Below are 27,071 nucleotides of genomic sequence, written 5' to 3'. Positions count from 1 at the left end.
CGTCAGTTCAACAGAGTTTAACATCGATCCCAAACGCATCAAAGGGAAAACCAGTGATTAGACACACACACACACGTGCACACACACACACACGCACGCACACAAGCACACGGACACACACACACGCGCACATGTGCACACACACACACATGTTCCTGATCTGTTGACCAATCAGTGCAGAGATCCTGCTGAAATGTGTGTAAAACATCAACCCTCTGCGAAACATATTTGTGAAATAAAACTGGTAACGTGAAAGGGAATCTTCACTCGCACTGCTTTTGAGGAATATTTCAGGTTTTTTTTTTTTTTTTGGCCTCCCGCTTTACAGCATCGGGCAAACAGCTGCAGACATCCGGAAATGATGGCAATCGCACCGTTTTTAAGACTCCAAAGTACAGACAAAACTTCCAATGAGGTTTTAACACACCGTCGGCCCTCTCTCGGAAAGCTCATGGAAGCCCGTTTCACAAAGTGCTTTGGTGAAGTTGAATACGCCCGTGGCCCGCCCGGGATGGGCCTGCCGGACCGGATGTACCGTGCACGGATAAACAGGCATATAACGTAAGAACATGGAGACGTGCGGGCGTAAAAGCCTCAAAAACATCTCTAGAAATCTCCCCATCTCCCGTGGAGGATAATAACCGGGGATTATGCGCGGGGCCTTCCCGCTCTGTGGCCGGGACCTAAGTATGGAAAGACAATAATAGAGAAAACACAAACCGCTCACTGCCGTGCGCGTAATGACATACCTGGGGAGGATTTGACAAACAAAAACACACAGACCTGCACCGGAATGAGTGAGTGGGCTGGTTCAGAGTTCTGAGGTTTGGCTGCACCGCGGCAGCCACGGTCGGACTGTCAGCCCCACCGATGAGAGGTTAGCAGGCTAATAGCACTGTGAAGGTGTGTGTGTGTGTGTGTGTGCGTGTGTGCGCGCGTGCGCGTGCTGACAGCTGCTTGGCGGACAGCGTTTTCAGGTGTTCACGCTGGAAGGACTTGTGGCGATGGGAGACCTGAAGAATCTCTCCACGTCCCAAACTACAGCGCCGTTCGATGTTGCCCAATACCTCGATACGAAGAGACGAAAACAGGTCGAGGCGAATCGAGAGAAACATTATCCTTGTCCTAAAAGTGTGTGAAAGCAGTATATCATGTTTAAACCCATATGAGGAGACCTGAATAGGAGTTAAAAATTGGATAAGTCGGAGTCCAAAGTTATTGGCTGACTGCAGTCAATGTGTGTGTGTGTGTGTGTGTGTGTGTGTGTGTGTGTGTGTGTGTGTGTGTGTGTGTGTGTGTGTGTGTGTGTGTGTGTGTGTGTGTGTGTGTACCTCGGGCTTGTACATGAGCGCTCCCGGTACATGACTCCTCCCCCGCAGGTCCGGGAGCAGTCGGACCACTGGGACCAGCCGGACCACTGGCCGGGGACCGCCCTGGGGCCGTGGTCCCCGTATTTCACACACTGACCCCTCCGACACCACTGTGGGGTGGGGGTGGAAGGAGGAAAGGATGAAGGAATGAGAAGAAAGACAGAAAAGACAAAAAAAGTCTGATATCTGTCTTGGAGCGCTGACTGGGCGCCCTGCCTGGGACTCCTGGTTTTTGGGCGACTGCCCAGCGCCACACCTGGGCAATCAGTTCAGTCTGGAGCCAAAACACACACAAAAACACTCTTTCTTTCTACTTTTCTTCCCTTTTTGTGCAAAAAAAACCCAAAAACCCTACAAACACACTCACAGGCACACACCTTATCAAAGCCAAACCATTCTTTCAGACATGTCACCGCCCCGCTCCCTGTCGGAGTTTTACCTTTCACTGCGCTGGACGTAAAACACGGAAAACACAAGACATCAGAACGTCCTGGAGGCCTTCGCGGTGGAGAAGGTTTTGGTGTGTGTTTGTAGTATGACCATGTAAGATCCCCTGGCACCGGCTAACATCGCTAAGTATTTAAGAATGAATTCTCAAAAAAAGAATAAGAATTATAATAATAAAAAAAAAAATGTACACAATGATTCTGCATACTGTCGTGGAAATAAAGTAATTTGGAAACTAAAAGGCACTTTCAGTAGTTAGTGAAATTTTCAGCACTGGAACTGAAAGATTTGCTATTTCTAGCTCTGTAACCTTCCGGGACCGGGTAATGGAGCATGTCTACGAGGTTTTTTTATGATTTGTTTTAGAACTTTTTTGATAAATTCATAGAAACTTCACCCATGCAATTTTTTGTCTCGGGTATAAAGAGGCATCCATGACACAAGTTCCCGGCTCACCATATCGGGTCCACAGGTGGTTCCCTCGGCAGCGGGCATGAACTTGGTCTCACAGCGATGACCCGCCCGGTGGCACCACAGGGACTTACAGATGTCCTGCCAATGCAATCAAATCGGATAAGATTCGACTTTAACAATCAAGTAAAATAAGGAGAAAAACCCTTCACATCTGTTGTTCCCTACGATAGACATATTGAAATATTGGATACACATATTGGACCACACAGTGTTCATAATGGTTGTGTAGGTTGATATACTGGTTTATTCTCACATGGAGCATCCTAAAAAAAGGCAACTGACTCTGCACACATTGGCAGGTGTCAGAACCTCCATCAAACCGATCGATCGCCCCACCGCAGCACCCAAAAATCTGCAGTTAGCAGCAGAGGCGGGCAACCTGCGCGTCAAACGTTATCACTGACAGCAGCAGTTTAATACCACCAACTGTGTTTTGGCATGTGACAAATCTGGGAGGGAACGAGTCAGTGTGTGTGCGTGTGTGAGTGTGTGTGTGTGTGTGTGTGTGTGTGTGTATGCGCACGCCAGCGTTTGAACCAGTGATATCGGTACTAATCTACAGCCAGTGGGGGACTAAATTAAACCTCAAATCCATTGTTAATCAGCCTGTGGGTTTATTAGCCGACCCCGGACTCCTATAGAAGTTTAAGAGGGTAATTTGGTAATTCATCTGCGTCCAGGGAGCCCGGGGGTTGTGGGGGGTTAGGGGAGTCCTGAATAGCCCCGGCTGCATTGCCTGTTCCAATCCATTATGGAGACCACTGATAGGATGCGGTTTTCCCAGCCCAGCCTCATACAGGCCGATCAACACGGGATTTACATGTGAATGTGCGCTTTACAAAATGCATTTACGACGAAGAATTACACGAAGAGCGTTGGGCATTCCACCCATTCACTGCGTGGAATGCTTTTTACCCAGGGGTGTCCCTCCATCAGTCCACCCTGCAGTGATTATGCAAATCAAATCAAGTGTGAGTTTAGTGCCGCCTCATTAGTAATAGTCAACACTCCACCTGATAGGTGATCAGCTTTATGAACCTTTCTCTAGAGGCTCAACCCCCTGCAGCAAGGAATGAGGCCTGCGTCTCAGAAAGAAAAATAAATTATGCTTTACTTACTCGTTATAAGAAGACGTTTATTTGTCATTGTACAATTGGGCGACAACGAAATAAATCCTCTGTATTTGACCCATCCTATACCTATGCTTTGGGCAGCCGCAGTGCCACGCACGGGGACCCACTGCAGCTCTTTTGCCATAGCCTCGGTCAGGGGCACCGACACCGAACACACACGTCTTTTGATGGTGGGAGGAAACCGGAGCACACACACGCTAACGGGGTGAGAACATGCAAACTCAGCGAAGAAAGGACCTGGGACGGCCGGGATTCGAACCCTGGAGCTTCTTGCTCTGAGGCATCAGTGCCATCAGAGCAATTTATTATTATTATTATTATTTAATTATCTATTGATTTACATATCAGTTTATTTAGTTTGTTGTTTTTTTGATTTATTCATTTGAAACATTTTCATTTTTTTCATTTGCTGCTGCTGCTTTTGTCCTCTGTCCTAAATTTTTACATTCTGCAACCTATTGCTCTGCTTCCAGCCCAGTGTGCAGCTCTCTGCACGTCAGGATCATTGATCCAAAAGAAAACCAAAAAGAAAACAATCCTATCTAGAAAAGTCTCCATTTCTCCAAAGGATTAACCGAGTGCCCGTAACTGCGTACATACTGTACATACTGTAGTTTTCATCCAATTTTAATGAAGACCGGGAAGTCAAATATCACCTTGACGAAATCCAGGTTGCAGAGCTTGGCCTTGGATCCAAACTGCCACTTGCACTGAGTGTCAGCGTCGTAGAGCTGACCAGGAAGCTGCTCGGGGTATTTGTACTGACCCATCTGCTTGGGCTCGTCCACCAAGCAGGACGCCTGGGCCGTCCTGAGGAACCAAACAACAACAACCCCCGTGCGTCAGGAGACCCAAAAGGAGACCGAGAGCCCAGTTGTGCATCGATAGCTTGTGTGTGTGTGTGTGTGTGTGTGTGTGTGTGTGTGTGTGTGTGTGCGTGCGTTCGGGAGCCCCACCCCAGGAAGCGGTTGAGGTACTGGCGGCTGCAGGTGGACCAGGAGAAGACCCCGTTGTTGCCCGCCAGAGTGGGGGACATGATGTTGCCCTCCGCCTTGCGACACGGGTTCCCCTCGCCGTCGTGGATCATCCCAAAACTGGAGAGAGAGGGGGGGGGGGGGATTCTGTTCAAATAGATTCACGTTCCTTTCCGGATGAACGATTAACGGAAACGCGTCGCTCTGATCGACCGTTCGACCTTCACTCCGCCCGCGCCGCGCAGAGCAGAGAAACCAATTTTGGGATCTACGGAGCGAGTTCCCTGATGCTGGGGAGCTGAAGCCCAGCGGTTCGACTCCCTTTATAGGAATAAGCTGCTAATGTCTACTAATTACATCTGTCTGCAGTTGTCAGTGGTTAGCGGCGTTTGGCCCGCGGTTGGATTGAATCCGACTGGGTCGCCATGGTTTTGGGTTTTTGTTTTGGAGGGTTTTTTTGGGGGTTTTTTCGCCGTAGAGTGTCACGCCTCCAATTTGTATGACTGCATTCATTACAATGTTGAAGATTAAAGATACTCTCACTCCGCTGCCAGCCGCGCTGGGCCAAATTAGTAACGAAAACAGGTTGATTCTAGTTTGTGTTGAATGCCTGCCAGCGTCTCCAAAACGAAAAATCCTTCCCCGCAACATGGAAATGTACAAATATGAGGAATGAACGTCCCTGAAAAACACACAAATGCCGTTCCCAGTATTCCCTCTGTACATGTTGTGGAGAGTATGAAGCAGCGCTCTAACGTAATGCTATTACTGCATGTGTTTGGTTAAACCGGACCCAGTGCAGCTGGTAGGAGGATGGAGAAGGGGGTAGAAGAGCATTTAAATACGACATTAAAAGTCTAACTGGTCTAATGAAATGTTCTCACATCAGTGGGAGAATAAGTGTGTGTGTGTGTGTGTGTGTGTGTGTGTTCGTGGGTGTGTGTACAGGAGACCGTTACTTGACATTTTAATCAAGGTAAACAGTTTAACCGCCTCATTTTAATGATTTAATTTTGTCATTAAGCAGAAATCTTCCTTCATCCTTTCCTCACGCGGCCGACCCCGCCCGGCGTTTTTTTCTTTCTTTTAAGTGACGTATTTACTTGTGTCCGGATTCGTGGGCGATGGTGAAGGCCAAGCCCAGGCCCGTGTCCTCGTTGATGGTGCAACTCCTGTACTTGCTGCACATGCCGCTGATGGGGGCAAAACCTGCACCAGAGAGAGAGAGAGAGAGAGAGAGAGAGAGCGAGAGAGAGATTGAGAGAGATAGAGAGATAGAGAGAGTGAGATAGAGAGAGAGATAGAGAGAGGGAAAGAGATAGAGAGAGTGAGATAGAGAGAGAGATAGAGAGAGGGAAAGAGATAGAGAGAGTGAGATAGAGAGAGAGATAGAGAGAGGGAAAGAGATAGAGAGAGTGAGATAGAGAGAGAGATAGAGAGAGGGAAAGAGAGAGAGAGAAAGAGTTGAAAAAGAAAAAGAACTTCCCCTAACAATGTGCGTGGAAACATGAAAGGCATTGAACAGGTGAAACCCAACCCAATAGACAGAGATAATGATTGTTTTCGAGAGATGGGGTTTTGTTTTTTTTTATCTCAAAAACCTATTCCTGAATGTACTTTGTATGAATGAGGATTTTACTGTTAAAGATTTTCTGGATACAACCCAACCGTGTGCAACACTGACCCAAACTCAAAAAGTCCAAACTGTAGGATGTATGTGTATATCTTTGATGTGATTGGTTGTTTGTTGTTTCAAAATAATATGCATTCAAACTGCCATGCAAGGCTGGATTAGTACCTCCAGGGGCCCCTGGGCACCGAGGGGCGGTGAGAGAGCGACAGAGAAAGTGTCCCCGTCATGTGTCCTTTTTATGTGTCGTTCAATGAGGGAACGGGGCAAAATTGAACAAATCCAAGACAACAACACAACGTTTTCATCAGATTTGTTCGGAAGAACGCGGCACGAGGCGGCACGGGGACGTGCAGTGGAGCGGCGATGGCGGGCGCACATTGCCCGCGATCGCTCTCCCTCCATTACGCGCGGAGAAGGAGACAGGGGCGCAAATTGCACCCCACTCCACCCCACGCCACCACGCCCGCCCCACGCCACCACGCCAACTTGTATCTCATTCTGATTGGATAATTATCAAGATGAATGGATTGGGTCAAGCTTTGTGGCGTTTTTTTCTGTGGAGCCGGGCATAACATTTTTTATTTTATTTTTTTAAATGCACTCCCCCCCCCCCATGGCAGAGGGCCCTTTCGCGCTCAGGGGCCCCTGAACAGGTGCCATGATTGCCCTGGTAGATCCAGGCTTGTACTCATGTATGACGCTGTGGGGGCCACGTGTCTGAACGTGTTGGTTTTTAATCGATAAACTGTTCTCATTTCAACAAGTCTGGACGGAATCAAGTTACTGTGAGGGGACCGGGAACCAAGCTCGCACTTCTCTTCCCCGTCACCGTAACCTCCTGCAGATATCTCCAGATAGACCCTGGCGTGAAGAACACCTTCAGATGTGTAGGTTCTCCACGGGGAGACGGACCCAGGAGGCTTTTAAACGCTCTGACGGCCGTTTTCCTCCGAGCCGGAGCATCAAAGTCAGGAGGACGAGGAGCAAAGAGCATAATCACATCAAGGCTTCGGCTCACTCCCTCTCTCTCTCCCCCTCTCCCTCTCTCTTCCTCTCCTTCCCTCTCTCTCTCTCTCTCTTCCTCTCTCTATCTCTCTCTGTCGCTCTCTCCTGCTCCCTCCTCCATCTCACACCCTCTCCCCCCTCTCACCCTTCCTCCCTCTCTCTCTCTCTACTCCTCTCCCTCCCTCTCCCTCTCCTTCTTCTGCCTCTCTCTTCCTCTCTTTCCCTCTCTCTCTCTCTCTTCCCCTCTCCCTCTTGCTCCCTCCCTCTCTCCCGCTCTCTCTCTCTCTCTTTCCCTCTCTCTCGATCTATTTCGCTCTCTAGCTCTCTGTTTTCCTCTCCCTCTCTCTCTCTCTCTCTCTCTCTCTCTCCCCCCTGACCTCCCCCTTCCTCTCCCTCTCTCTCTATCGCTCGCTCTTTTCCTCCCTCCCTCTCTCTCTCTCTCTCTCTCTCTCTCTCTCTCTCTCTCTCTCTCTCTCTCTCTCTCTCATCACTGAGTGCATTCTTGTGGTTTGCAACCCTCTTGGATCCACGCATGGCCATGTGTCAACGCACGCTTGGGCTGCAGGACGGGGGATTTCCCACCCGCTGCAGGATGCTGCCGGAGCAGGAGCTGGAGCCGGAGCCGGAGCCGGAGCCAGGGCCGGAGCTGGAGCAGCAGCTGGAGCTGGAGCCGGAGCCGGAGCAGCAGCTGGAGCTGGAGCTGGAGCTGGAGCTCCGGCCAACTGATCCAGAGTCTGCTGAGCGAGGGAGAGAGGGCTGCGGGGGAGTTTTCAGGAGGATCTTAGGATCTGATGATCTTCTGATTCCTAAGTCTGTTGGTTAATGCTTTAAAAACCGGCCTTGTGGTTTTCCAGTAGTTAACAAGTAAAATGTGAAGATTTTTTTTTTACTTTACAGAATAATAAAGAGCCAATAACCCAGTAATATAGCAGTAGACTATTGTACAACGACGTGAATTACAATAGGCCTTGTAAGAAACAGTGGTTCTCTCAAAAATGTCCGATTCAGTCATTCACCTAATCCCTCCAAACCTTAATGAATAAGGGATAAATGTCGTTGGTAAAATGACCTACTGTTACTAGCGTATTACTGGGGTATTAACAGTTAATAACTATACAATAATGATGAATGTCATTTCCATGTCGCAAGGAAATTAGTGTGCAATACCCGGCCTGTAAGTTAAAAAGACTTGGTATCGTGTTTTCCTGCCAAACAAAAGACTTGAAAGCTGATGACACAAATGCTGTGGCTGCATGTTTGTTTTCAGGTGTGTTCTGTTTCTCAGCTCTCTCCCTCTGGTTTTACACAGAAGTTGGCTGGTTTACATCGTGCTCATTTTAGGCGATTGGCACCTTTCACCTCGCCAGGAGAAATGCAGTACTTTTCTTTCTGGTGCGTCACAAACACGTCGGAAAAGGGGCGTATCATGGTGCCAGTGAGACAGCAACTTTCACAAACAACGAGATGAAACTGTAAAACCTGGAAAAATAAGTGTTTTGAGCCGTTCAAAAGAAGCTGATTGTTCCTGAACGACACAACACTAGAGTAGAAGCAGCGTGGATACTCCATGGATACTCCATGGAGTATCCACGCTGTCGGTGAGTGCACCGGTCCCTCGGCTGGTTCAGAGACCGGCTTGGGGGGGAGCGATCCCCACACTCACAACATGCCATGGTCCCCCATGCGGGAAAAAAGTCAATAACTTCTGATTTAGATTTTCGATTCAAAATGGGATATGAAATGTTGGAATGATACACGAAAATTCGTGTCTCTTAACGCGTCAGTGTCTGGAACTCTGGTAAAGAGATTCAACTAATTGTCATCGCACAAAGTACAAGAACTGAGGCAACATAATGCACTTCTCTGCATTTCACCATCCAAGCACCTAGGAGCAGTGGGCTGCCGAAGAGCGGCGCCTGCGGAGCAATTAGGGGGTTGAGACTCTTGCTTAAGGACACATGAGCACGCTACTAGGAGGAGCCGGTGATCGAACCGGCAACCTTCCAAATACTAGACGACCCGCTCTACCTCTTGAGCCAGCGACCTGGTGTCATATTTTCCTTTTCGCACTAATGAAGAATGCCGGGTGTTACCGTGTTTTTGGTGCAGTGGGAAAGGGCTATTTCCTTTCTTCTCTATGTGATATACATCCCTCAGATGGATATTTCGCGTAGACGCAAATATTTTTTCAACTCTGCCGTCTTTTTCTGTGAATGTCCACCCATATCAACAGTTTGCTCCGAGAGGAGCAAATGCATGAGTATAAACTTAATGGCTGTTTCTTTTAAAGTGCCATCTTAAAACAGTATCAACTATGGGATTTGTTTCGGGATCACCGTTTTAAGTCGTTCCTTACAAACAGTAATAGAAGGTTGTCACTTGGTCGCCCTCTGCACCTCGTGCGGCTCCAGGTGGGACTGCACCCCAGGAGGCTCTTACCCAGGGTGTCGCACGGCTCGTTCTTCCAGGAGCAGATGTCCAGACCGGTGAGGAGGACGGCGTGGTCGTGGCGCTTCCCGCTCTTACCCATCAGACCCGACTGCCACTGGCAGAAGCTGTTCAGGGACTGGTCGGCATGGTGGTTGATGGTCAGACCCAGCTGCGGAGGGTGAAGGAGAGAGAGAGCGAGAGAGCGAGCGAGAGAGAGGGAGTGAGAGGGAGAGAGAGAGAGGGAGTGAGAGTTCAGTTTTTACCAATATTTACATGAAGTTACTTCCCAGTAATTGCTCACTTTGTGTGTTTTTCCAACAATTATTGTACAGAGGTTTCCAATATTCCAATAACGAGGCTTAATAGGTAATAACAGGTTATGCCGAGTCGCCAGAAAAAGAATGTCACCATTATTAAAAGGAACAGCTCAGCTCCAACATCTAAAGCCTTATTTTTACAAATATCCACAACACACAGACGGATGAGAGAGAGGGAAAGGAGGAGTGAGCAAATGAATGAGCGCCACAGAAAGCCTGGTCTGGTAGCTGCTCGGTAATTACAGTTTTTTTTGTTTTTGTTTGATATTTGTCTGGAGCAGCAATGGGGGAGTGAAGAAAGTCAAATCAGGCTCCGAACGTCTTGGACTCACGGGGTCTTGCTCCAGCAGCAGCAGACTGACCACCACGATGTTGATGTCCGTCCCGATGGTGCCGTCCTTAAAAAGGCTGGAGACCTGCAGTCCATCACAGAGGAGAGCGCTCGCTGGTCACACTTGTGAATTTATGAATATTACATCACCATAGGCCCAGAGCCACGGAATGATCCTTTCTTCTATCCAGCCTGAGTTTTTCCTTTGATATAATTTATTACAGTTTAATTAATTGCATGTTTCATAATCCTACTGTGACGTGAGCTTCACAAGCAGATCATTTCAATGTTTGTTTTTTTCATTTGATTTCACATCTGATTTGTGTCACTTTGAAGTTATGTTTGATGAAAAACATGATGGAAGATTTAATCTTCATAATAATAATTATTTTCACATTATTATTATTGTTATTATTGTTATTGTTATTGTTATTGTTATTATTATTATTATTATTATAAGTTTGCCATTATGTTTATTATTTTTCAGTCTGTCTGTGGGTATCAGATTTAAATTGAATACTTTTTTTGGACAATAAAGAATAAGGATTTTAAATTTCTGGACAAACCCTCACTCTCTTATTCAATAAAGTATTGCAGGAAAAGATAAAGTAAGTACTATACATTGGATACAGGGCAGAGGAAGGTATCAAGGGCACTAAGGTCAGGTAAAGGACTATAATTTAAGACTTTTTAATACTTTGTAAAGACCAGCAGACACCCCGTTTATTAGATTCAACCCATGTACATGACGCCGCCCCCCGGTCTCACCATGTTCATGACGGTCAGCACGTATGTGGTGATGTTCTCCCTCCCGTGCTTCTCCAGCATCTTCCTGTCGGCCACCACCAGTGTCTCCACGTTGAGCGCCCCCACCCGGTTGGAGTGGATGGCCGAGCGCTTGGCCCTACTCGGCCCCTCTGCCTCTGCAGGAGCCTGGAACTCATCAGGCATGACGAAACCATCATCCAGGGGGGGCTTGGGTACGTCTAGATGGAGGGAGGGAGTATTACTTTTCACTCAAAGTAAAAAACACATACATAGACCAACTTTGACCACAAACTGATATACTTGATCACAAAACTATCTGTTGGAGCTGGTAGTGATGGAAACCAATGCTAGGACAGGGGAAAACCAACATGAACCCGACGTGAAACCGGTGAAGTGGATACAGAGACCCACTTTATGATATTCTGTCCAAAATAAACTCTTAATTAGATTTGCATTGCATTACACTGTCAAAGATGTCCCAAAAATCACAATTTGACCCCAAAAGTTTCCTGAGAGCGAGCGAGCGAGGGAGGGAGAGAGAGAGAGAGAGAGAGGACATGAGGAGAGACAGACACAGAGAGAGGGAGAAACAATGGAAGAAAGGGAAAGATAAAGGTGGAGAGTTTGGGCATCAGAGTCAGATGAACGCGCTATCTGTTTCCTGGCTCGTGCCTGGTGCAAGCTGTGGTGTTGAAAGGTCAGGAAACTCACTCCCTGCATTGCTTCCTCCCGCTCAGCACGAGAGGAGGAAAGATAACCCCCAAATGCAGCGGGTGGCTGGTGATACACTGAATAACTGAATGTCATCAGACGGAAATCTTTGGTGCATTTCTGCACACTAATGTTATAAAGGATGAAAAACACCATTTAAAGTGGTAATCCATAAGATTATTCTGTTTAAAGAATGTCGTATTTTATACTTTATATGAGCTGGGACTTTTGGATAAACATACGTTCAATGTATTTGCGTTCTGCATGCGCTCCTCTGTATGCTGTGTCCATTGTTGGTGGCGGGGTCCGCCTCTCCCGGCTAGGATGCACTGATTGGGCACACGTAACAAGTGTGAATTTGTGGATTTGATAAAGCAGCGCAGCTAGTTGCGGTGAGTAAACTGTCGAAATGGATGAACATTCACAAAAAAAATATATATATATATATACTGTATATCCCCAGAAGCTCAAGCGAAGACGAGAGAAAACCCGATGATTGGAAAAAATTGTATCTTCTGGATTTTATGGATTTCAACTTTAATGTATGAGTTAATCACAGCAAATTACAGCCGTACACATTTCTTCACAAAAAGTAAAAATTGACAAAGTCGGTTTAGGATGCATACGGATAAGGAGGTTCCCTTACATACATTGCTTGCGGCGTCCGCAGAAGTGTTGCCTCTGCAGCTTCCCGTGTTGGTAGTCGTGGTGCCGCTGGTGGTGGTGATGATGATGATCATCATCATGGTCGCGATGGTGGGGATGAAGGTAGGGATTGTCCTGTCCGTTTGAAGGGCCGCCAGGCGGGCTGCGGGGTCCGCGGTGCACCACGTGCTCGGCTGAGCGCTTGTAGACGACGTGCGGGTGGTGACCACTGGGGGCGCTGTAGTTGTGCTGGGAGGCGAGATGCTGCGGCAGCGGAGCGATGAAGAACTCCTCGTCGGACACACGGATCAGACCTGACTGGAGACACAGATACAAGACGTCAGCAAAGAGATACGGGCCGCAAGACGTTTGGTCCAAACTCACCACTATGGCTGAGCGATATTCCGATGTAATATCCATATCGTGATTTGGCGAGACTGGACGAGACTCTTTAAGGCTTCATGACAGTAAACTTGCTTGGTCATAATATCCACATCACTAATGATTGTTTCATAGAGTATGAATGTCTCGTGAAAGCGCCATGAAAGTCCTCCCCAAATTATTGTTATTAGAGCCCAACCGATGCCAAATTTTTAGGTCCAATGCCGATTCCGATTTTGAAGAGTCACCCACCCACCCACTGACCGTTTACCGATGTTTGAATCGATATTTTGTCAAAAAGCGCAAAATTTTGCAAAAAACGTATATTTTATCAAAGTTTCTATATATGAGAACATTTTAACTTATAAGCAAACAAATAAATAACAATAAACACACAAATAACTTCTTGATAGATAGAAAAAAATGTAAAAGACGATAAGAAGAAGATAAAATAACATTATTCTTCTTTTATTTTTTTCCGAGTTCCAGTGAACGCATCATCACTTCCGGAATGAATCAGTTTTCCGAGTTGCCCATGAACGCAGCATCGTTTCCTGCTTAGGGAGCCGTGTTTGTATCTACACGCGAGTGTAAACAAACATGGATGGATTTATAATGCCTAGTCGCCCTTCAGCGCTTATTTTGGTGAGCAACTTAAAAGTAGTGTAAAACAGACAAGTACAGGATAAATAATCAATAATATTTATTTTTGTAATTATAGAATTTTTTTTTCCTGTATTATACTTGCTTAAAAATCAGTAACATCAGCAACTGCCGATCCCGATGTGGTCAAATAAGTTAAATAATGACCGATATATCGGTTTGACCGATATATCGGTCGAGCTCTCATTGTCATATTTGCTTTTATCAACACGACCAAGTACTCGAGCACTGAAAGCACGGGCCGATAGAAACGGTGCATTGTGCTCATGGATTCTGTGTCGTAGGTCAAAGTTAAGTCAGATGAATATTGATAAAGTGAAGTCAAACGATAACTTCAATACGGATAAAGTCAAGTCAAATGCTGCCTTAAATATTAATAAATATAAGTGTATATAAGTCTCTACTCTATATCTACTCTACATGTACTCTGCTCTACGGAACATTTGCAGCAGAATATTCTATACAAATGCAATTTTTCAATTGGCCGACGGTGAAAAAGCAATATGGCCGACAATGTGACTTCCCAGAGATCCACGTCGTTCTGCTGAGGCAGCGTGTTTTGTTTTGACCTCAGTTCACCTTGAAAACCACGGCTGTCGAACACACCGTGAGGCCAAACCCTGTCATAAGAGCAACAGATGTGGAGCGTTTGAGGGGAGAGCGTTAAACACACACTTTACAGCTGTTGATGGAAGTGATATATTATACCGTTAGAGAGCCAACCGCGTTAATTTACGACTCAGTTATGGTGAGTTCAGCCATGTTTGCGGCACTCGCTGATTGCAGGGCGAAATAGGTTGTATTTTTTTCTTTTCATTTCGTTTTGCCGTGCGCTAACTCACATCGTTGTCCTAAACCTTCCCAAGCGTCCCCGTTGTGAGCGGTGGGGCGCGAGAACTGGGCCCTCAACGTTCCTTCTGATGGAGGGACGGAGGGTCAAACGGAAACCACAACCGTCCCAGTCGGAGAGCCAGGCGTCATTTACACACACGCACGAAGGCGCGCGCACATGCACACACACACACGCACACACACACGCACAAATAAATGCACCTGTGAAGGCCTGGGCATAATTCCTGGAAGATTCGTCGGGATTGAGTGGACTTTAAGACAGCACCGTACCATCTTTGAACCGTGGCACCGCGAGTGGACCCCAAACCCTTTATTCTGTGCCGCTCCGATCCATTCGTTCATCCCTCGCCATGAGGGACTCCACGCTGACGGCGTTGCGGCGCGACCGCCCGCGTGTGAACCATCACGCCGTCACGTTCAGATTTACATTGTCAGGATGTTCAGTCACGCTCCTCTCCATACGACAGGGCTCATCAATTAAGACGTAACAAGGGCCAGATTTTCTCAGAGCTTGACTCTCTGATCCGTTGTACTGCAGCAATAAAATCACTTTGTCTCATCCTGCCTTGGTATGACCTGTTTGAAGTGGTAATCCATAAGATCAATTTCCTTCAAAATCCAATAATGATATCCACCCAGCTGGCCTTTACAAGAAACAGCCCTTCAATGTATTTGTGTTGAGCGTCTTCAGTATACGCCGTTTCCGTTGTTGGTGGCGGGGTCCACCTTATCAATACTGAAAAAAGGAATTGCAGTATCGAAAGGAACTCTGGGGTTTGCGGTGGACTGCACTCCACACAGCCACCCTCAATGTGCCTGACGTGCTGTACCGTACATTTCAGCAGCAAAACGAGAAAGGAAAGAATCCGTAAATCAAAGAGGAAAATAAAAAACTGTGTTGGCATTTATTGAGGCTTTGGGGCTGCGCCGCCCTTCTTGGTGGCCCGGTTGTGGTCCGCAGGCCCCTAATTGCAACCCCTTCCTCACATGGGCCTCTCCATCGCGCTTACTCCCTGGATCACTCCGGTCTCTCTCTCTCTCTCTCTCTCTCTCTCCCTTGGTACCTTCAAGCGAACGTCCCTGGCTCCCTGGCTCTGTCACTCCCAGCAGCAGCACATGGAAGTGCTTCTGGCTGATAATGACGGGAAATTAATGCCAGATATGCCAGGAACGGCAGTTTGTGTATGTGTGTGTGTGTGTGTGTGTGTGTGTGTGTGTGTGTGTGTGTGTGTGTGTGTGTGTGTGTGTGTGTGCGTGTGCCTTTGCGTGGGTGTGTGTCTGCCTGTCTGTCTGTCTGTCTGTGGGTGGCATTTGGTGTCTTCACAGCGAGTCTCTCGATTGGAATCCACTGAAAACCAAACGCTAGTCATGGATTTCTCTCCCAGCAGCACTGCACGGGCACTGCTGATGCACGGGAAGTGAACATGCATCCATTTCTCTCAATTGCAGATCAATGTAATTAATTTGCATTACGTTTAACACCTCTCCCTCGTGACAGAATCAATCACAGCACTGATGTCACATCACATGATCGTTTTATGTACATCCCCGAGCAGCTGGTGCTCTTTGGAGGAGCCACACTAAGGTTATTAAGACTGACGTTTAAGGAGAACATACAGGGACACACCAACCAAAAGCTGGGGTTTGAAGATATTAAATTATTCATCCACCACAGTTATTAGCAGCACAGTTTGTTGGCACGACGACTGGTGCGTGAATTCTCTTGGAATTATGACTCAAAAAAAAAGTCCCAAAATTTGGGTCGTGGCTGAAGAAACATTTTTCACGCGACAATTTTGTCTGTTTCATTTTCGCATTGTTTGAAGATGACGTCCGGTGACAAATCTAAAATGGCCTTTAGTGTGTGACTGCATTCACCCCCACTGTGCGTAGGGATGGCGACCCAATCTGACCAGATTGGAAAACAAACAGTAAGACATAAAATAATGAAATAAAATCTCTCTCTCGCTCTCATAATAACACCATTCCCTCCTGCTCTCGTAACATCACCATAGAAAATAATGGAATAATTATGGAAATAATTATGCAATATACTGTATTCCTGCCTTTATTCTGAACAGAGCAGACAACAGCACTACATATCCCATAAGCTCCTCCACGTACTGTCCCTTTAACCGTCACACGTTATGAAATTTAACAGTGATGCAGAGAGCTCTGGTCAGCTGCTCTTACTGTATTAATACTGGGTTGAAGGGATCCGCTGAACACACAACGGCATGCGTATGCACGTGTGCGTGCACGTCACAAACATACAGGGATGTACAGGGATATATCTTTAACTCTCTCCTCCTCCTCCTCCTCCTCCTTCTCTTTCTGTGGCTTTGCCTCCTCCTCTCTTCAGGAACCTTTGATGAATCTCCTTCTGTTTGGTGTCGCCATGAGCCTTCAAAGGGCATTTCAATTGAATTTCAAAATAAAAGTCTCCCGAAGTACCTGAGAGACACTTTTACAAAAGGGCTTTTTTATAATTTTCCCATTGGAACGGTCCAACACTAGGGACAACAGATGAAGATTAGAATTTTTTTTTTTTTTTTAGCAGAGTCTGTCTCGCGTGCGGCTCCACTGCTTATGAATGGCTATCACATCGGACACTAAACATGCATCGTATCTCCTCATCGGTCCATTTCGCTCTCTCCCCTCCCATACACGTTGCTGTGCCGCAGTTTTTGCACCGTCAGGCCACACCCAGCTACTGCCTTCCGCACGGCAAAACGGAGTCGGGACCCAAACCCTCTCCCGGGACTTTTCCACCGTGGAGCCCGGGCAGCAGCGCATTTGATGTGGCTCCGTCCCCCCCGCCCCCCCCGAAACTTCAGGACCGTCAACCAAGCATGTCTGTCTTTTTCGGCGGGGAAACAATTTATAGCCGGGGGGGGGGCATCATTAGGTCGTCTCTGCGTAAACCGTAGGCTCTTTCAAGGTTTCTAAACCATGATATTATAAGCCAAATGAGTAAGTGCTTACACGCTGTTAAAGAGCAGGGCCGTGCAGCGAGAAGCCCCAAGCTGGTGATTAGAGCACATCTGCGCTGCAGCTCAGGCGGCCCGAAGGCCCAACCCGACTTATTCCAACAGTCACTATCTGAGTAACTACGGTTTTAAATTATATATCAAGAGAAATTGGCAGAAATGGGAAAGCACTGTAGGGGTGGGGGTGGGGGGGTGTTTTATTTTCGCTCCTTGGATTAATAGAGAACAGCAGAGCGCGGTCGGCCAAAGCAGCAGAGCAAACAGACAGCGTGCGACCGCCATTAACATTTATATTCCACTACTTCAAAAAAATTGTCTATTTATAATAAGTCGCAGGAATATTTTTAGTGAAATGAAAGGTACACGTTGTATAAAAGGCACCAGTCTGTCGAAAAGGGCCGAGGGAGAGGATTATTTTGAGAGTTATTTCAGAATTATTTCAGAATCGCTCGGGGGAAGTTCAGGACTTGAGAGAAATGATGTGGATATGAAATATTTCGATTGGAAATCATTTGCTGGGGAATGATCGCAATCCTTCAAGGTCACCAAATTGAGTATAATATTTATTTATTTTCTATCAAATGCATTCTGCTTGTGTGTTTTTTTCGTTATCGCTATGTTTCGCCTCTATCAGTGCAAAGCACTTAAGCTGCATGTTGCGGTGGAAAAGTACCGTTACTATAGAAATAGAGGTGATTGTTGCGACATTCAAAGGATGACAGTCTGGGTTTTGGGCTGTTCTCTATTCCCTGCATGCGGCGGCGGCCACTTACAATCAGACCGCTGATTGATTATCTGGATAATCACCCTCCGTGATGGGGATCCTGGGGCCATTAGTGGCCCCCACAGGGTTTCCCTCCCCGTGCAGCCAGGCTAATTGCCTTTGAACAACCTCGGTGACGCCCCGGGAGCGTCGCTGCGTCCGGGGGAACGAAGCCGAGGTGAGCGCAGACACGTCACGGGCAAAGGGAGAGACTAACGACGCCGGGCGGATCTTTTGTCGGCCGGGAGCCTCCGGGCCGGGTCCCATTCGTCAACCGGTGCAGGCTCAGCGGGGGACAGGAGGAATCCTCCCTGGCCGGAGCGGCCCGGCCCATACAAATGGAAATGCCATCCTTCACAGGGTTGTTAACGGCGCTTTAATTAGGTTAGAGTGCATCGCTGACACAACTGTGACCCGAGAGGAACTACGGACTAGGACGGAAGTAAAAATATGTGCTGTTTTGTTCACTCAATTATTTTTGTGTTTTGCTGCATTCAAACCTTTGAAATGTTGTATTCGAAACAAAGACATTCAGTTACTTTTAATAAAAATAAATGCATTTAAAAGACACAATGATTATGTTCCATTTCACCAGTTTTGAAGCAGCACCCTTCCCCACCTCCCTACACCCCATGGGGTCTAATGGAGCTGAGACTGTGTGTTTGCACTGTCATTAACTAACTTTAGAGCGCCGTCTGTGCATAAGTACAATAAATAAACCACTGACTTTGCCGTAATGTGTTAACGATGGTCTGGGGATCGGCGCGGTAAAGTAAAAAAATAACCTCCAGTTGAGTTTCCACTAGCAACACCCAGCCCTTCATCAGCGGGACCCGGGGTTATCTAGTGGAGGTGGAGGCCATGGGAAGAACTGCTATTTCCATCTCTCTGTCACTCCCTCGCTCCCAAGAGGGCGGGATTCGGTAAAAACGACCGGGGAGGGTGAATCGGAATAAAAAAGAATCACGTTTGACGGAAAGTTAAAAAAACTAAGAATGAAACTCAATGAAACAGTTGTGGGTTGTCTTGCAGAGCCGTGGGGAGAGGGCAGGTATTTGGGATTTCTGGATCTGTATCAGAAAAATGATCGCCGTATGGTGCCATGTTTGGCACGTCGGTACAGATTGCACCGCCATCGCTCGGGTGTGCTTTCCAAAGCAGCGGTAGATGCAGCTCTGACAACTGCAGGCGAGATGGTGATGTAGGAGCTCCGTTTGTCTGAGTTGTAGCAGCCACTTGAAGACTTCAACACCGGCCATTAGTCTTATGTGACACCGACCCAGCGCAGTCTGGGAAGAACGAGCCATCACGTGCACACACACACACACACACACACACACACACACGCAAACACCGCACGTCCGTGCTGAGCACAGCTCCTCCCCCCTCCCCCCGTCCTCCCTCCCGCTGGCATCTAACAATGGGCACTACATCACTGTTGGCAGCCGGACCACCAGGGATCCTCACCGGTGCCGCTCTGCTCTTGTAGTGCCGAGCGCTCGGACCTCTACGTGGCAGGGCCCCGCCGCTGAGTTATGGCTGAGACCGGAGAGGGGACTCATTGCAGAGCCGAGACATCCCAATCTGTTGTCTCCGGCGGGAAACGGACGGGTACAAATGGGTTTGCGGGCGCCTGGAAATCGGTCATTCGGGTGTCGGTTTGTTGAGTCCCCCGGGCGCTTCGTGGACCGGGGGGCTGACGCACTCATACAGACACGGCACCGGGGGTCGCTTCCTCGGCTTATTCGGATCGGACGCCGTAAGTTTCGGGGGGAGGCGCCAGGGGCGTGTTCTGGTGGGGTACGCCGTCCACATGCGTCAAACCTTCCAACACCCCCTTTTCCACCAACGCAAGCCTAGCTGTGGTTCCGGGCTGGTGCCGGTGCGGGTTCGTCGTTGGTTCGACTTGCGAACCTCCTAAGAAGCGGTTTGCTTTTCCACAGGAAAAACCTTCCTGAGGTTCCACGTGATTGCGTCACTGTAGACGTCGGCATACGTCCCCGCCTTTCTATTTGGCTTTGCTTTGCTTTGCTTTGCTTTGCGAGACTACATTGGCATCCGAACACGACAAGCCCGACGTATTCGTGCTGCTCGTCGAGGTTGCTATGGACGGCGATCACATCAGCCACCTTGCGCTGGATTTGTTCGAATATCCGGTTTCGCTCTTGACGCTCCCTCAAGTTAATTTTCAGTCTCCTTCGAAGACCACAGCGCAAGGAGACAGTTTGTCTCCTCCACGGAACCCTGGTTGGATTTACGTCCATGCTAAAGCGGTCACAAAAAGTCACAAAGTTCTAGTCAGTTTTGGTTGTCCCCGCCCCTGGCCCCCCGTCCCGGCCCCCAGCCCCAGTCCCCGCCCCCAGTCCCTGTCCCAACCCAAGTCACTGTCCCCGCCCCCAGCCCCTGTCCCCGCCCCCAGCGCCCGATGTAAGCGGTTCTTGATTCTAGCCAAGCGTTGGATGTGCCGCTCAGGATCCAGTTGTCCTGGCCGAGAGCCCGTCCTTTTGCTGTCGAAGAGGGAAGAAGAACCGTTTTGAGATTAGGGAGCCGGCTCCGACCCGGCCCTCGAAGCGGTGGAAAAGGCTAAAAGGGCATTGAAATGTTGGCCTTCCAGCACAATATGCTGATACAGAATGAATACATTTTCAGATGGAATTTGGTTGCGTTTGTGATTTCATGACTTATTTAAAGATCTTTCCAAGATCTTTTCACAACCTTATATTTTCCTCTCATAACCTCTGTCGCCACAATAATGCTGATATGTTTATGTCTAGTGATACACATGCTACAAGATAAAACTAGCACCGGGCTTGGTGACATGGAAGAATTTTTACATCTTATCAATATATATACGTATATGAATATATCAATATAAGCTTATGAAATGGAAAGGCCGATGTTAAAGAATCCAAGTGTTATCACATTCAACTATTTCTAGCTCGGCAACATTTCAGAGCTAATACGGTGAGGATTTAAAGGCCAAGTTCATCATGAAGACCATTCAGACCACAAGAAAACATTTGGACCACAAGTAGTCAATCATGACATAACAATATCCATCTGTACGTGGTGATACAATACCCAGACAGACGATAACCGCTAATGTGAAATTATTGTCCAACCCTGGCTGAACTTGAATGTAATGTTTTCTCCATCACACACCAACCAGGGCAGCGCTCCCCGGGAAAAGAGAGAGAGTTTCTTTCCCACCGCAGGTGGCCCTCGGCCTCGGGCCCCGTGGAGACGGACACAGTAGGGTTCCCTCCCCGCTCTCAGACCAGTCCTACAACAGTTCCTTAACAACAGCCTCAGATGGCCGCCATAACACGTCGCCACGTCAACGACCGACTGCCAGACGGTCGGCTGGGTAAACAAGGCTGACGGGGGTGGGGGTGGGGGGCGGGGGCGGGGTGCATTCACGCTTTCTCCGGTGTGTTTTCACACATATCCACCGGCAGCGGTGCGAAGTCATTAAGCAGACCATCAAACCGAGTCCATTATCCTCGCGGTCATCACGCCCTCGACGCGGCGCTGTAACAACACCAGCCGTGGGAACGTGGCACTTTTAACTGTTCACACTTCCAGGCCAAGACCGACTTGAACGCCACGGATCCGAGCGCTGATACCGGACCAGCCCAACGCGACCCGGCGCGAGTGCATTCTCCACAGGGAAGGCCTCCGCACTCGGGAACCGTCTCGTCCCTCCGGCCTTTCGGTGGGAAGGCGAACGAGGTAAGTTGATCTGACGCCCTGCGCCGAGCGGCCACTCCGGTTGCAGGGAGCTCCGTTTCCAAAGAGGCCAACCCGCCTCTGACCTGCCCTGAAGGGGGCTCGGGAAGGGTCACAGCAAAGGTCGTGTTCGGCCGGGCCACGGCCCCCCGACACCGCCCGGCCGACGCTCGATTCGCCAAGCTCACGTTTTGGCAGATCTACTTTGTCACTGCACGGCATGAGTTAGACCAAACATGCCTCCTGTTGTTCATGGATGTGAGCCATGGAGTCATGAGCTATTACTGAGCTATTAGTCAACATGTCCTTAAGAGCCGCCATGGTGGGGAATGTCAGTAATACGGGGTGTGTTACTGAACTTTCCCCTGACAGATCCCCTTGTAGATAATGAAATTATTATTGAATCTGAATTGCTCACTTAAATTGATTTCCCCCTTTTTTGAACTGGGTTTTTCCTTTTTGTAACATGTTTTTTGTTGCACGTATGTCTGCAGGCACAAACATATTTGGTGAACTCCACAGTCTCATTTTCTTCAGATATTATATGGTGACTTAAATTTCAGCAGCAGGGAACGGCCCAGGCCTTGTGGTGCTGGGGGGCAGATCTGGCCCCGTCACCCCAGAGAAAAGGATCCCATCGTTGGGATAGAGGGTGGGAGGAGAGTGAGAGAGAAAGGGTTTCAGTGTGTGTGCGTGTGTGTGTGTGTGTGGTGGGTGTAAATCACCTCCCCTTCTCTGTGTTCATTGGAACGGCAGAGCAGCTCTGAACTTGCACTACAGAGTTGAGGTCCGCTGAGAGAGGAGCTTGACAAATGCGTCCCTCCACCCCTCTGAAAGAAGAGGACGGGGGTCAAGCGGCGCCGCTTAACTGCGGCGAAGAACCGACGGCGGGGAGGAAGGAGCGGAGAACAGGGTGTCATCGGCGAACTATTTTATAAGGGACGGTCCTCGCAGGGCCGAGGGCATAGCGACGCGGTGATGTCACTATTCCATGCGAACGGACGGACCGGAGCATTCTAAAGGCACGCAGGGAGCAATGAAAAAAACAACAAATAAATAAATAAATAAATAGATAAATAAATGAATAAATAAAAACTAAAAACAGACCGGGCCTAAAACCGTTCTAAATTATTCAGGATTTGAAGCAGAAAATCCCTTTCGGCCAGTCATCGCCGTGCCCTGCCCTGGTGTGCTCTTAATACCGTCTCGCCCCCGTCTTGAATTAAACGGCTGAATCCCACTTCCATCTGCTCGGCCGGCGCTGGCCCGAATGTTTGACTGTGATTAGAAAAAAAAAAAAAAAAAAAAAAAAAGGGCGAGAGGCCTGACCTTGGATCGAAGGGAATGTCTGATGTTGATGCCTCTGGTGCTATTTAGATGCGTGTCTGTTGTTGTGGATGTGGGGAGGTTCGGGCCCTAGACCATTATTTTGACAGTTTCCATTTTGCTCCTCTTTGTTCCCTTTCTGGGCCTGGTTTAAAAGAAGCACAATGGCGCCGGGCGAGAAGGGGGCTCGCACGGTGGGCCCGGGGTTTTTTTTTTTCGGAACGTCTCTCGTTTCTATCTGTGTCCCTCTCCGCACCGTTTCTCCTCCACAGCTCTGGGACAAAGACGGAGTCCATCTTCCCAAGTCTGGATAAAGAGCCAGTCCAGCCTCCCCGGGAGCTTCCACTCCAGACAATGAATTAACATTCTTCCTGCACACCACTCTCTCTCTCTCTCTCTCTCTCTCGCTCCCGTAACACTCTGCCCCCACCGCAACCCAGCTCTGTCCATTCATTAATTCATCCTCCCTCCATCCCTCCATCCCTCCCTCCCTCCCACTACCTACCTACCTCTCTCCCTTTCTCCGTCTGCTCCATCCCTCAAAAAAAAAAAAACGGCCGCTCGGTTCCCACGTCCAGGTACCTTCCCCCTATCTCCGGCTTTTGTCCCCCACCGCTCTCCGTTAACGTCCCTTTGTTTCTTTAGTGACGTTTCTGTTTCCTCGCCTCGTTCATCTTCTCACTCCCCTCTCCCCCATCCCCTCTCTTTCTCTCTCCCTCCCTCTCTCTCTCTCTCCCCCTCTCTCTCCCCCTCTCCCCCCCCCCCCCCCCTCTCTCTCTCTCTCCAGGGCCTGCAGACTGTCGGGGATCAAGCCGCAATGAATGGCTCCTCATTTGTACTTAATCCAAAGCTTCTGGTCAGAGGACTAGATGAAAAGCAGGGGTTAACCGCCTTGTTGTTCCCCGCCATGCAGCCGTCCTTTGCAAACTTCCCTCACACACACACACACACACACACACACACACACACACACACACACACACACACACACACACACACACACACAGCGTGAAAAGACAAAGAGAGAGCGAGAAGAAGAGAGAGAGAGACGGCCCTTTACTTCATTGACGTACTTTTCATTCCCCCTCCTTTTTTTTTTTTTTTTTTTTTTTTCGTCCTTAGTTACTTCACTTTTTGTTTTACTTATCCGCCGTCCAAACATCCTCATCCCCGACGTCTAAAAAAGACAGAGGCCGCGCGGATCCCACCGCTGTCGGCCGCGGGGTCGCCCTCTCCGAGGAAGGCGAGGGGAAGGGGGGGGGGGATCAAAGTCTTCCCCTCGCGGTGCATTCGAATTCAATCGCGGCCCAATCACATTGTGTCCTCGCAGCGCTTTTTAAGAGAACGGGTCAGCGGTGCTTTATTGTGAGCGGGAGCTCGCCTAATGAAAGGGACAATACAAAGATTAGCAGTTCCAGCCAGGCGGCTCAAACTTCAACCCTGGCTTTAATTGCACCGAACAAGGGGGAGATGGAGAGGCAGGGCAAACAGAGGACAAAGGAACAGAGTAGCCACGGAAAGGAGGATGGATAAGGAGCAATTGGTTGGGGTGGGGAGGCGTGGCTGATTAACGGAGTTTTGGTGTTTATGAAGATGTTAGTGTGTGTGTATGTGTGTGTGTGTGTGTGTGTGTGTGTGTGTGTCTGGTCCCGGCGGGTGCACCGCCCATCGCCCGCCACCAGGGAAGTGCTCGTGCGGCTTCCCCGTCGTGTGTGGGTCCGAGAGGGCCCATGTGAACCACAACTGACAGCAACTGATCTCACAGTCAATTTCACAGCCACAGCACATGAGCAAAACATGCTCAGTACCCCGACCCACATCTTCCACTGCTCAAGTGCTTTGGAAATGTTATGTGTGTGATGAACTGTTTCCCAGTTTCTACTGACATGGTTAGACGTTGCAGTTGGGTATGGAGAGTGAGCGCCGCTCATATTTATTGTGCAAAGTACAGAGAACTACACACAACATTCAGGCACTTACCAGTCCGGAACACGTCGATATGGCTGCGGAGGAGGCCGACAGGTTTCGGATAAATCCCTGATAGAGGCAGCTGGGAAGCTCAGCGTCCTCCATCACCGTCGCCACGCCGTCCAAACCAACCGTCTGCACCGTGAAGCCGGGGCCCACCACCGCGGCCGGTCGTAGGTCCAGGTGCATGTCGCGCCCGAAGGCCGACAGACGGTAGTGGACCGGCTCCCCCGGCGGCGAGGGAGACGCGGACCTCCTGCTGCGGTGGCTTCTCCGGGTCACATCGTGGCTCAGGTAAAGCCCCTCAGCATCCACCTCTACTGGGCTGACAAACACATAGTCTGGGGAGCGGAAGGGGGAACAGGTTAGCGGGCGGTACGCACTGAGATGAGGAGCGGCCCACCTGCGGTGTTTAAGGCGACGGCTCTCATATGGGGGGGGGGGGGGGTATGGGAGCTTTAGGCAACACGCAAGAGAAGTCGCACATGTGTCAGAAAGTGATTCTAAATCATAGTCCGAGTCCAATATAAGCAATTTCTAATTCCTCACCCCAGCAATGTTTGCAGGAGGTAGTGACAATAACCAAGAATGAGTGTGGAGGGCGGGGTTATAAGCTCGATCATAAAGTTAGTGTGTGAGTGTGTGTGTGTGTGTGTGTGTGTGTGTGTGTGTGTGTGTTTGAAAAGAGTACTAATAGTAAGTATTATGGGTAAACGTATGTGTCACATGTCTTAAAAATCTTGCAGGACGGGGTTACACACACACACACACACACACACACACACACACACACACCCACACACATTAAAAAAGTTTGAGAACCACTGGTGTATGGGATCAAACATGAAACAACGCCTCCAGCAAGACAGGTTTGTGTTGGTTCCTGCTCAGAGCACATTAAGGAGTTTGGATCACAGGGGCCTCATAATAATAACCCATCAAGTCCCTGTTGCCTGATTTAGGTCAATACCCCAAAAACAAATGTTGTGCAAAAAGGATTTTATAACTTTACACAGCTGTCCAATAAAATGTTTTAAAAGCCCATTGATTCAACAATCACTTCTGGACGAGAGACAGAGAGGGTGGGGGTGGGGGTGGGGGTACTCTTACTTCATTCTAATGATTTCTCAACCCCCCCTCACCCGCCCCCTCCCCCTTCCCTCCCTCCCACTAAGAGCACGTAAATCATCCGAACACAACCAGGGGGGGAATCCCTCTCCTCCCACCGGCTGTGCACGATCCGTGCACCAGATCTGCCTCCAGGTCGGTTGAGAGTAAAACTTTCCCGGTGTCTCTGTCTCTACCTGCACGCGCTCTGTACCCCCCCCCCCCCCTGCAGCCCCCCCTGCAGCCCCCCCCGCTCACACCGCACAGCCCATGGACGCCCTGGCCCCTCGCACTGGAACCTCATGCATTTCATGACTGAGCGCCACTCACCGTGATTCAATCCGTGCGTGTCGCTGGAGTAGGTGGCCAAGACGCCGCGCACGGAATGTGAACAGTAAATGTGCAGCGTCTGCGGAAATAAAGGGACAGGTAGCAACAAGTTGCAAGCAGCGCAGTGGAAACCAGGCGCAAGTGATTTTGCAGAAATATAAAATGCACAGATATGCGTGCACATGCATGTATTTCTATATAAACATATGGAATACATACGGTATGCTTGTAATGCAATTGTGATTAAATTGTACATGCCTTGACAGCGGTCCAGGACAGGAGGGCAGGCAGCAGCCTGGCTGATGAGCACAGAGGTAAGGTCCATATCAGGAGAAACAGACAATCCATGGTGGCACGGTGCGCCTCCTCCGTTACCTCCTCAAACAGCGCAAAAGTAGCAGCAACAACCTGCGGTGGCGCATAATGCAACTGGCATTCATATCATTGATCTTTGGCCCCGGCGTCCGCTCTCCTCCCGGTTCTCCTGCCCCTCACCAGGTGTAGTCTCCCGCCGGCTCCATGCGCTCCGCTCACGCGTCAGACTGGAGCGGGGCGTGCTGACTGCGCATGCCGCTGCACGGTGCGCGCTGAGCGGACTGTATAAGCTGCTGCCGCTCGGCTGGAGGATGGAGCACCAGGGCTCCCACCGAGAAGCTGCAGGATCAGCCAATCAGAGAGCGGCACCAACCGCCGGGGCTTGGGTGAAGGAGAGGAGGTTCAGAGT

The 27,071-nt window shown here is 49.1% G+C and overlaps 1 protein-coding gene across 1 annotated transcript in view; it reads right to left on the bottom strand.

The window, feature by feature from the left end:
- The window catches only part of adamts18 (ADAM metallopeptidase with thrombospondin type 1 motif, 18), a 60,839-nt gene extending 35,630 nt beyond the window's left edge, over nt 1-25,209 (bottom strand). Inside the window, exons 1-10 of the mRNA XM_079997018.1 lie at nt 24,923-25,209; nt 12,244-12,556; nt 10,883-11,100; nt 10,116-10,199; nt 9,476-9,635; nt 5,502-5,607; nt 4,381-4,518; nt 4,081-4,234; nt 2,274-2,369; nt 1,332-1,480 (exon numbers count right to left, since the gene is read on the bottom strand). Coding sequence (XP_079853144.1) covers nt 1,332-1,480; nt 2,274-2,369; nt 4,081-4,234; nt 4,381-4,518; nt 5,502-5,607; nt 9,476-9,635; nt 10,116-10,199; nt 10,883-11,100; nt 12,244-12,556; nt 24,923-25,099 — 1,595 coding nt within the window. The 5' untranslated portion in view covers nt 25,100-25,209. The remainder of the gene's footprint in view (nt 1-1,331; nt 1,481-2,273; nt 2,370-4,080; nt 4,235-4,380; nt 4,519-5,501; nt 5,608-9,475; nt 9,636-10,115; nt 10,200-10,882; nt 11,101-12,243; nt 12,557-24,922) is intronic.
- Between the last annotated feature and the right edge of the window lie 1,862 nt (nt 25,210-27,071).

The sequence above is a fragment of the Zeus faber genome (assembly GCF_960531495.2).
Source record: "Zeus faber genome assembly, chromosome: 3".
In the NCBI taxonomy this organism is placed as follows: Eukaryota; Metazoa; Chordata; class Actinopteri; order Zeiformes; family Zeidae; genus Zeus; species Zeus faber.
Note: the sequence above shows the minus strand (reverse complement) of the source record. Positions and strands in the feature narration are given on the sequence as shown.